Source organism: Pimephales promelas, chromosome 4, assembly GCF_988280905.1.
Source record: "Pimephales promelas chromosome 4, fPimPro1.hap1.1, whole genome shotgun sequence".
NCBI classification, from domain to species: domain Eukaryota; kingdom Metazoa; phylum Chordata; class Actinopteri; order Cypriniformes; family Leuciscidae; genus Pimephales; species Pimephales promelas.
In genome coordinates this window covers 2,614,475-2,626,936 of record NC_142772.1, presented here as the reverse complement: position 1 = coordinate 2,626,936, position 12,462 = coordinate 2,614,475, and the positions used below count along the sequence as shown (strand labels likewise).

At 33.9% G+C, this 12,462-nt stretch overlaps 1 protein-coding gene across 4 annotated transcripts in view; it reads left to right on the top strand.

The window, feature by feature from the left end:
• Nucleotides 1-12,462, top strand: part of fsd1l (fibronectin type III and SPRY domain containing 1 like) — a 33,481-nt gene that overhangs the window by 3,460 nt on the left and 17,559 nt on the right. For all 4 annotated transcript variants that reach the window (XM_039662141.2, XM_039662140.2, XM_039662139.2 and 1 more), the window contains exons 2-4: nucleotides 4,337-4,432; nucleotides 5,953-6,084; nucleotides 10,009-10,110. In XM_039662141.2, the coding sequence (XP_039518075.2) occupies nucleotides 4,337-4,432; nucleotides 5,953-6,084; nucleotides 10,009-10,110 (330 nt within the window). The remainder of the gene's footprint in view (nucleotides 1-4,336; nucleotides 4,433-5,952; nucleotides 6,085-10,008; nucleotides 10,111-12,462) is intronic.

Below are 12,462 nucleotides of genomic sequence, written 5' to 3'. Positions count from 1 at the left end.
TTAAAATGCAATTAGATATGAAGTCTTTTTTCTAAATGCATGTTATATACCTTATATTGAAGTGTTAATTTGTGCATGATTCCTTTATTTTATTTTATTTTTCTTCTGGTGAAAACAACATGCAGAACTTGTCCGATCATTTACCTGCTTAAAGGGATAGTTCACTTTGAATTTTTTTTTGTTTGATATGTTTTAGCTTTCCTCAAGGGCATCCAAGATGTAGGTGTGTTTGTTTCCGCAGTAGTTTCAATTTTGATATTTTTAGGTCAAACCGTTCTTGTCTGTCAGTCATATAATGGAGGTCTATGGTCACCACCTCAAAGAGCATGCACAGAGAAGTCTTAATTAAACATGATTTAATGACTCGTAATAAATGTAAGTACACATTGATGGCCTAAGACACGAAACGAGCGGTTTGTGTGAGAAAACGAACAGTATTTATAACGTTTTTACCACTTGTAACCACAGCCACGTCCAAGTGATCTGAGGGCGTGGGCGCTTCGGTCTTCACAAGTGGCGGAAGTGATCTCTAATAAATAATACAAATTTATATTTCTATATTAGAAACTACACATCATGTGAACGCAGAAACCTCAATACTTGATATATACAAATTGTAACATATTCAAACGGTAACATATACAAACAGTAACATTACAAACGGTAACATACAAATGGTAACATATACAAACGGTAACATTACAAACAAACGGTATATATACAAACGGTAACATACAAACAGTAACATACAAACGGTAACATATACAAACGGTAACATTACAAACAAACAGTATATATAACGGTAACATTACAAACAAACGGTAACATATATATGAACGGTAACATTACATACAACGGTATATACAAACGGTAACATACAAATGGTAACATTACAAACAAACGGTATATATACAAACGGTAACATTACAAACAAACAGTAACATATACAAACTGTAACATTATTACAAAAAATGGTATATATGCAAACTGTAACATATACAAACGGTAACATACAAACGGTAACATTACAAACGAACGGTACAAACGGTAACATTTTATTGATCGTAATTGTGTTTGAATGTGTAAGAAAATGAACTCCAAATGTCACAAAATGGTAAGTTACTAATTCTAACAACAAAAGCAATGATAAAACTGTGTAAATACAGCTGGAAAACAGTGAAAAATCAACCTCATAAAGTATTGCATGATGGAATTAATTTTTAAACGTTGATATTTAGGTTTTAATTTTGAATTGAGTACTAATATAGATTTAATAGAAGAAACGAATTTAAATTCTTGCCTGAACTAACTTTTTCATGTAGTATTTACTATTTTTAAAGTGTAGATATTCTGTATATTTGCCTCTAGCATATAGAGTCAGTATCTCTCTGGATTAGGCCCAGAAGTCTTGATCCTTAACTAGCATTGTCTCCTGGATTTGAAGGATTTAAGGGACCGTCTGACACTGACCAGAATAGTTTGCTCTACGTCATTCTGTCTTCACCCTATTGTTGACTGTGTTCGCGTAATCTCAGGACAGAGATGGTCATCCTCTCTGTGATGAGAGGAATTAATTAGCAATCTGTGCATGCTTATCTTTTTGTGTTTCATGTTTTATATCTGTCATCGTTTACTGACAACAAACAGGGACATGATACAGAAGCTCATCCTCCACGAGGTTCACACAGCATCAACTTTTAACATTATTGCATTATTATTGAGGATATACCTCATTTAAGTGACGAAAGGGTCATTTTATGTCACTACAAATAGTTTGTACGTTAAGCTTAACCTAAATGTTAAATGTAAAGATAACTGTTAAAACAAAATGTAACCATAAAAGCATTGGCCTTCCTGCCAACGTCTGCGTATAAACATAACAAAAACAACTAAGTTAAATGTCCCAGGCCTATACCATGGTTCCGGTGTAGGTGGGATAGCAGTAGAGCCAGACCGATATTATCGGCCGATATTAGGCATTTTTCAAACTACCGGTATCGGCAGTTATAATGGCCGATAAATGAATATTTCAAAAATAAAATAAAAACGGACGAAATACGCTTGAACCATGTCATGAGTGTTGGAGTTGTATAGTTTGTCCACCAGAGGGCACTCTACACCGTTCCTGTTGGCAACACTCGTTGAGTTGGGCACGATACATACATTGCTTGAATAACAATTGAAAGAACATCCCCATCTAATATCTCTTATACTCAAATAAGCATGACAAAATTTGTGACTATCATGTCCAGTTTCAAATAAATAAATAAATAAAATATCGGCCGATATATCGGAATATCGGATTTTAAAACCCAAAAATATTTGTATCGGTATCGGCCTTCAAAATCCTTTATCGGTCGGGCTCTATTTTGTAGGCGTGTGAATCTGCAGAGAAAAAAATAATGTGAGCAGTACGCTAGCTGGAGCCATTTACTTCCAGTTTATGTGCTAAGCTAGGCTAGCGGTGGCTGCGTCAGACAGAGTTACAGCACGCACAGAAATGAAAAGGGTATGTATGGACTTATCTAACTCTGGGGGATACGGTTAATTAGCTAAAATCCCCAAAAGTCGGCATGTTCCTTTAAACAATAAAATGCAAACAGCAGGGCAAGGAAATAACAAAAATCCTCTATAAGATGCTCTGAATCACCAACACTAACCTCTCTTGCGGATCCACAAGCTGACTGGATCCCAAACTTCCCCTTCACTTTATTTTCTTCCTTTGACCAGAGAATTGTCCTTCCACTGAAATTTGATTAGCTTTGCATGTGGCCATGTCATGTGACCCCTTAAGTGAGTCACATACTGCATTTTTGTGTACCACTGCCCTGACCGTGTCAATGATCTTCTTCTGCAGATATTGGTTAAAGCTTGCTGGTAAATATAGTAGAGCACAATATATTTGCTGCAACTTCTTGTAAAACCATACAGAATATTTGTATCTAAACCACGTGTTTCGCTTGCTCTTAAAGAGTAGTTCACTTTTAAAAATGTAAAAATATTTACTGACCCCCATGTCATCCAAGATGTCCACGTCTTTCTTTCTTCAGTCGAAAAGAACTTAAGATTTTTGGTGAAAACATTCCAGGATTTTTCTCCATATAATGGACTTCAATGGGGTCCAAACGGTTCAAGGTCCAAAAGAGAGTTTCAGTGCAGCTTCAAAGGGCTTTAAACAACACCAGATGATGAATAAGGGTCTTATCAAGCGAAACGAGTGGTCATTTAAAAAAATAAAAATAAATAAATAAATTTCGAACAAAATGGCTAGAAATAAGATGATGAACGAGTTCGAACAGGAAAGTCATGAACGTGCATCACAGAACAGAGCAAGGCGAGCATTTGAGCTTATAAAACTTAAACTTCGTTATTTATTTTTGAAATGAGCGATCGTTTTGCTTGATAAGACCCTTATTCATCGTCTGGTGTCGTTTAAAGCCCTTTGAACAGTTTCCACTGAAACTCTCATTTGGACATTGAACCGTTTGGACCCCATTGAAGTCCATTATATGGAGAAAAATCCTAAATTTAAAAATGTGATTTTTCTGGATTGCAAAGCAAATAAAGACCAATGCTGTTCCTCAAGCAGAGCATCAGAGAGGTTTCCACATGAGTTGCTATATAGGACGCCTAATGAGCCTGAGAGGACAGATATGGCTGTATATTAAATGAGGTCAAATGTTTTGCGCTTCATATAGGAACCAAAACCGCATATAAATGATGCTTTGATTTTAAAATAGATTTACTGACTACAGGAACACAGTAAAATGTGATGTGTGATAAACATGCAGTGATGATATGGGATGCGATTAACTTAAGATTGATGTGCCATTAAATAAATGTGAACAAGTGAAGGATACTTTGGGCTTTATACTTGATGAATGCCATGTTGAGTATCACATTTTTAATAAATCATCCTGGTGAAGCCTTCTGGTCTTCTCTACAAGTTTACATAGATTGTTTAAATGTTTAACACAATGCCTTATAGAGAATGTGAAAAAGATTGAAAATACACCAGTGAAGCCTTCGAGTGGGCCATATCCCATATAAAACATGGAAATATTGACACCTTGCCACATACGTCAATGCATGAACAGTTTTTAACTTTACAATAATGATATATATATATAAGGGTATTTATTATGATGCCTGTGAAATCTCCCAATTTCAATTTCCAGTGCCAGTTTTAGTATCACATGAATAATGAAAGTAAAAAGTTCTCAAGGAATTATTGAAAGCAATTAAACCGCAAAGAAACAAAAAACAAAATCGTAAGCAATAGCACAAATAAATGCAATAAAACAAACGTAAATTTTTTTTTTTTTCCCTTTTGCAGGATGCCTTACAGAGGATTATTACCACATTAGCAAACAAAAATGAGGAGCTCAATCATTTCATTGAAGCGCTGAATCACACTTTGGGTCGAGTTCAGGTGAGTCGAAAGAATTTACCGTACAAAGTCAAACTTAGCAACTCTGCACTTTAAACACATTACTGTAATCCCATTACACCACAGGTACTGGTGGCTGCTGGGAGATCTTCCTAGTTATATTTGCCTAATATGACTGTCATTACAAAACAATACAAATATGAACATAAAGGAGGGAAGAATCTGTGTGTACACAGTTCACACACAGAGGCTATCTGGGTCTAAACACACAACATTAATTGTCATATATGCACAAAATGTACAATAAAATCAGCTCTGCTTATGGTATCATAGTTATGGAAGCCAATTTCCACCACACAAGAAAACATAATACTTGGGTAAATCATAATTCTGACAAAAAAAGTTGGAATTATGAGATGCTAAGTCATAATTATGGCCTAAAAAGTCTCATAATTTCGACTTTGTTATATTATTTTTTACTTTTCCTGTAATAATTGTGACTCATAATATACTTTTTATGTCATGAATTATCTCCTAAATTGAACTGATGTCATAATATATTTATTTTAGGGCTGTCAAACGATTAATCGCGATTAATCGCATCCAAAATAAAAGTTTGTGTTTACATAATATATGTGGGTGCACTGTGTATCATTATTTTGTATATATATAAATACACACACATGCATGTATATTTAAGAAAAAAATATTTTTTATATAAAATATAAATTATATATAAATCTATCTACAGTATATACATGAAAATATTTCTTAAATATATACAACCATGTGTGTGTATTTATATTTTTAAAATAATTATACACAGTGCACCCAATACGCAAACTTTTATTTTGGATGCGATTAATCGTGATTAATCATTTGACAGCCCTAAATAATTGTGACTCATAATATATTTTTTATTTATTTAAATTTAAATATTTTTATTTTATTTATTTATATTTTATATAAATTTATTTATCTGACTTATCTGATCATTTCTACTTTCTGTCTCATAATTTTTATTTTATCTCATAAATTCAACTTATGTCATAATAATGTTTTTTAGTCATTGCTTATCTCATAATTTCTACTTTTTATCTCATAATTTTACATTTTTATCATAATTAGGACTTAGTATCTCATAATTTCAATTTGTCATAATCATGTTTTTTGCCATAATTTTAACTCATCTGATCATTTAAAATTTTTTTGTCTCATATTTTATTTTTATTTTATCTTCACTTTTCATGTCATAATTATGAATTTTATGTCAAAATAATGATTGCAATATTGATATCGCTTAAACTTAAATGTTAGAGACTGCATCCTGTCACTAAAGGCTAGTCGCTGGAAGTTGCCAGGTCTCTTTGAGAAATAAATATTTCAGGTCGCTTTGTCTCTGCAAGGTGGAGTGAGTTGGGCTTAAACAATGGCGAGAGATATCTAATAACTGTTTTAATTACTGTAACGATGCTTATACATTTGAAAAATAAGCCTCAGTTTATCTAATGTGGTTTAAACTGATGTTTTTCCCTTCATTTTGAAATGTTGTCTGGTTTCAGGTCAACTCCACACAGGTGGTGTCGGATTTAGAGGAGGAATTCGACACGCTGTACGCCGTTCTGGAGGAGATGAAAGAGAGGATGACGAACACCATCAAACAAGAAACAGTGCGGAAATCACATGAGCTTCAGGTCAGAGTCTGACCCAAACCACCTCAAAGCACTTCGGGAGTGGCTCGTGTCAATGAGCTTTTAGACGTATTGAATCCCCAAACCAGTGTAGAATACACATAAGATGTCAGTTAGATTGTATTTGTATAATGGTATCTTTATACCAAGTTTTAATAAAGGGGTGGGTTATTATGATAATGAAAACATAATACTTGGGTAAATTATAATTCTGACATATCTGACATAAAAAGTTAGAATTGTGAGTTACTAAATCATAATTATGGCCTAAAAAGTCTCAGAATTTCGACTTTTGTCATATTTTCTTTTACTTTTACTATAATGATTGTTGGGCTGTCAGACGATTAATAATGATTAATGGCATCCAAAATAAAAGTTTGTGTTTACATAATATATGTGGGTGTACTGTGTATAATTATTCTCTATATATATAAAAACACACACATGCATGTATATTTAAGAAAAAATATTATTTATATTTATATATAATATAAATTATATATAAATATATATACAGTATATACATGAAAATATTTCTTAAATATATACAAGCATGTGTGTGTATTTATATCTATAAAAAAATTATACACAGTGCACCCACAACACAAACTTTTATTTTGGATGCGATTAATCCTTTGACAGCCCTAAATAATTGTGACTCATAATATACTTTTTATGTCATAATTATTCTCCTAAATTTAACTGATGTCATATAACATTTTGACTTATCTGATCATTTCTACCTGTTGTCTCATATTTTTTTATATTCTGTCTCATAAATTCAACTTATATCATAATAATGTTTTTTTTTGTGATAATTTTGATTGCTCATCTGATAATTTCTACTTTTTATCTAACATTTTTATTTTTATTAGGACTCAATTTCAATTTGTCATAATCATGTTTTTTGTCATAATTTTGACTTATCTGATTTCAATTTGTATTTGTATTTTATTTTGATCTTTACTTTTCATGTCATAATTATGAATTTTAAGTCAAAATAATTATTTACCAAAACATGATTTATGTGATTATTGAGTATTTAGACGTATTGAATCCCCAAAACAATGTAGAATACACATAAGATGTCATTTAGATTATATTTGTTTAATGGCATCTTTATAGTGTTATTAAAGGGGTGGTTGATTACGATTTCACTTTTCACTCTCTCGGGAAAGATGGGAAAGATGTACTTTGTAATTTTTCTAACGATATAAGAAGTCCCATATTATTCACAGAAATAATCACATGATTGTTTTCCCCAGCCCTAGTATATATTTATTATAAAGTAACACCAGAACTGCTCATATTTCAATCAGGATCACAGGCTCTGTTATCAGAGAGCTTTGATTGTTTTGATTTTTAGTTTCTGTTAATTGTGTGTGTGTGTGGTTGGCTTTGGTTGGGCTGGTGATGTCATGGTGCTGTAATGGCAGTATTGAGCCCAGCCCTCTAAGTCCACTGAACAGGAACAATACCAGAGAGAGAAATGAGCTCAAATACGTGATGAACCGTCAGCTCCCTTCCCATCCTTCACCACATAACAGTGCGTAAACACTCCGGCTACAGGAACCGTTGTGTTGGGGTCTTTTTAAGGTTATGTCTTGTTCTTTAATGTTTTATCACTATTTTTTGTTCACATCAATCAGTCTTATACACCAATATCTAAATATTGGTCATCGCCAGTTCTAAACTCCTCTCTGACCATCCTGGTTATTATTGTAATAATTTGTGTAATAAATTAAAAAATATATATATTTTTTAAATAAAATAATGTAATAATTTTTTTAAGTCCCTCTGTAGTTTTAATAACAATAATATTATCCCTTAAAACTCATCTTTAATTCAATATTTAATTTATTTTTCTTTGAAAAAAAAATTCTTCATGCCTTAAAATAGCTTGAATGTAACTTGACACTCTTGCCTGATTTAGTATGTGCGGTTCTATGAATATGCAAATGAGCCCCGCCTCCACTCGCTCATCTCAGCGATCCACTGGTTGACGATCACTCTTTGATCTGATTGGTTACAAGGTCGTTTTGTGACGTCAAAAACACCAGCGATTTTTTGAGACTGTCTTTGGTTCACTGCAATTTTAAGCAGAAAATACTCAGCAATGCTGTCCACTTATAAATGTACACATGATTTGTCTTAAAGCATATTAAAAACACCACATAGATGGATAAACAACATTAAAAACTGGATTTATACCAAAGGGGGACTTTAAGGGACTTTTTACATTTTTAACCAGTTTCAAAAGAAATATATTGAGCATTAAATATTAGTGGTGCACTAACAGTGTTTCTACTGTTATAAAAATTTTGGCAGAATATTTAGTCATGTTATGGCTGATATTATGCACTATTTGTGTTCACCAGATAAATCAATTACATAAATTGTTATTATTATTATTAACACCAGCTTAAAGTATCCCAAACTTCAAGCAGAAGGATCTGGATGAAATATTATGAATGCTCGATCCATAATCTGGGTTAAGAATCAAAATCACACTAATGTTCGTTTATTTGACCAGATGAGGTCACCTGACCGAGCTTGTTTTTTTTTTGTCTTCAGTGAAGTTTTGGGTTTCTTGCCACTGTTGCCCCTGGCTTGCGTATTTGGAGACACTTAATTGTCAGTAATATTATTGATTTGACTGTACTGACAAAATTGGATGAGATCTGAACTGAGCTGGATGATGACATCACTGTTTTCTGCAGATCTGAGCAGTTTGTTGGCGTACTGAGCAGATTTCGTCCAGTTCAGTGGACATGTAGGGTAAAGCTTTTATTTTTTTTTTCAGTGTCAGGTCATGTTTCTTTAGCTCTCATTTTTACGTGCAAATAAAAGTGAAGTGTAATGTTAAACAAGAATCTGTGGATCAGAACCTCACTCTTGAAGGATCTTAGGCATTTACACCGGAGACTTTGACTACGGCTTAGATATAGTAGATAGTCAGACTTCAGATAGATATATAAATCAGCCCGTTGCACAAAGCACTTAAAGGAGTAGTTCACTTTTAAAAAAAACTTTTGCTGATAATTTACTCACCCGCATGTCATCCAAGATGTCCATGTCTTTCTTTCTTCAGTCGAAAAAAAAATTAAGGTTTTTAATGAAAACATTCCTGGATTTTTCTCCATATAATGGACTTCAATGGGGTCCAAACGGTTCAAGGTCCAAATGAGAGTTTCAGTGCAGCTTTAAACGACACCAGACGATGAATAAGGGTCTTATCTAGCAAAACGATCGCTCATTTCAAAAATAAATAAAAAAGTTTAAGTTTTATAAGCACAAATGCTCGCCTTGCTCTGTTCTGTGATGAGCGTTCGTGACTCTCCTGTTCGAACTCGTTCATTAAAATAACAGAATCTTTTTTCAAGCCATTTTATTCGATGAATTTTTATTCAGTTATTTATTTTTGAAATGACCAATCGTTTCGCTAGATAAGACCCTTATTCATCGTCTGGTGTCGTTTAAAGCCCTTTGAAGCTGCACTGAAACTCTCTTTTGGACCTTGAACCGTTTGGACCCCATTGAAGTCCATTATGTGGAGAAAAATCCAGGAATGTTTTCATCAAAAACCTTAATTCATCTTGGATGACATGGGGGTGAGTTAATTATCAGCAAAAGTTTTTTAAAAGTGACCTACTCTTTTAAGACTCTGACTATCTTAAGTAGGACTACACTGCAATGCATTCTGGGTAAAATAAGACACTTTTCAAAAAAAAAAAAAAAACATGGCGGATCGAGTAAGCGGATTCAACTGCTCAGTGTAGTTTACCCCAGCGGTAGATGTGTGTTTGTTGGAGGACTTTAACAGTTACAAGGACATTTTACTTGGGAGATTTAGCGGAGAATGGTTGCCAAGCTAACACAGATCATTTAAAAATCACTAATGATGATGTGTCTTTATCTGTCCTGCAGAACCAGCTGACCCAGAGCACCAGTGCATTAGAGAGCGCAGAAGAACTTCTGGAGTTCGCTAACAATGCGCTGCACATCACAGATGAGGACGAGTTCACTAAGGTAGGCGCTTACTGATGCGTTTGATAAAGGTGCAACTTCGGACATCTGTTATGTCATTTATTAAAATGCTGGTTTTGTTGTCTCTTAAAGGAATAGTTAACTTTTCAAAAAACTTAATAATTTACTCGCCCCCATGTCATCCAAGATGTCCACGTCTTTCTTTCTTCAGTCGAAAAGAAATTAAATTCCAGGATTTTTCTCCATATAATGGACTTCAATGGGGTCCAAACGGTTCAAGGTTCAAAAGTAAGTTTTAGTGCAAACTACAAACTGTTCAAAGGGCTTTAAATGATTCCAGACGATGAATAAGGGCCTTATCAAGCGAAACGATCGCTCATTTAAAAAAAAAAAAAAAAGTTTAAGTTTTATAAGCTCAAATGGTCGCCTTGCTCTGTCATAGTTAGGGTTAGGGTGTGATTCGCATTCGTGATTCCTATTTGAACTCATTCATCAAAATGAACGAATCTTTTCCCAAATCAACTCGTTCATTTTGTTCGTTGAATGAACCAAATCACACAAAAAAGATTCGTTCATTTTGATGAACGAGTTCGAACAGGAGAGTCACGATCGCACATCACAGAACAGAGCAAGGCGAGTATTTGTGCTTATAAAACTTAAACTTTGTTATTTATTTATTAAATGAGCGATCGTTTCACTAGATAAGACACTAATTCATCGTCTGGTGTCGTTTAAAGTCCTTTGAAGGTGCATTTAAACTGTCTTTTGGACCTTGAACCGTTTGGTTCCCATTGAAGTTCATTATATGGAGAAAATCCTGGAATGTTTTCATCAAAAACCTTAATTTATTTTCGACTGAAGAAAGAAAGACATGGACATCTTGTATGACATGGGGGTGAGTAAATTTTTAGCAAAAGTTTTTTTTAAAGTGAACTAATCCTTTAAAATTCCTGTTTACTTTACTGTGGCTTGTTTAAAGTGCCCCTGTTATGCTTTTTCGGATATGAGCTTTCATGCAGTGTGTAATATGTAAAAGGTCTGCAAAGTTTCAGAGATAAAAAGAGTGAACTGCCTGAAATGAGTCGCCAGTCTTACTTACGGCTTGAACCTACATGAGTTTTTAACAAATCTGCATAATGGTCTTCATCGGCTTGCTTTATTTTGACGCACACACACTGTTGGTGTAGCTGAGACTGGAAGAGTTGGGTTTGTGTTTTCGACATGTCGAAAAAATGCTGTTTTCTGCTGCCAAAGCAAACCCAAAGAGTAAGGACTCATGCTGGATTTGATACGGTAAAACGTGTATTTATCGAGTGTTTTGAAAGCCAAATATGCTAATGAGGTTTGGTTTGTATTGGTTTATTTAAGAGGGGACAGTGCAATTTCATAAAACACATGAACAAACATGGTTAAAAAAGCCAGAATTAGCCAAAATGCTATTTTTCATCTGTAGTCCCCTAGTTTCACTGTCAGAATTGAACTGATGAGAAAATTAAACTTTGAATGCATGTACAGCTGTTGTAGGAGACGTGAAAAACAAAATTAGGAACATTTAAAGTAGCAAAATTGGGGCACTTTAAACCTGCAGGCAGAGAGAACCAAGAACAAAACAGTTATACATAATATTTATGCGGTTGAGTTTTCACTTAAAGGATTAGTTCACTTCAGAATTAAATTTACTCACCCCCATCATGTCGTGCAAGATGTTCATGTCTTTCTTTCTTCAGCCGAAAATAAATTAAAGGGATAGTTCACTTTGAAATTAATTTTTGGTATGTTTTATCTTACCTCAAGGGCATCCAAGATGTAGGTGTCTTTGTTTCCGCAGTATTTTCAATTTTGATATTTTTAGGTCAAACCGTTCTTGTCTATCAGTCATATAATGGAGGTCTATGGTCACCACCTCAAAGAGCATGCACAGAGAAGTCCAAATTAAACATGATTTAATGACTCGTAAATGTAAGTACACATTGATGGCCTAAGACATGAAACGAGCGGTTTGTGTGAGAAAACGAACAGCATTTATATCGTTTTTACCTCTTGTAACCTCTTGTGGCTTTGGTAAAAACGATATAAATACTGTTCGTGTCTTAGGCCATCAATGTGTACTTACATTTACGAGTCATTAAATCATGTTTAAGTTGGACTTCTCTGTGCATGCTCTTTGAGGTGGTGACCATAGACCTCCATTATATATGACTGACAGACACGAACGGTTTGACCTAAAAATATCAAAATTGAAAATACTGTGGAAACAAAGACACCTATATCTTGGATGCCCTTGAGGTAAACTAAAACATACCAAAAATGAATTTCAAAGTGAACTATCCCTTTAATGTTTTTGAGAAGAACATTCCAGGATGTTTCTCCATATAGTGACTTCAATGGGGTCCA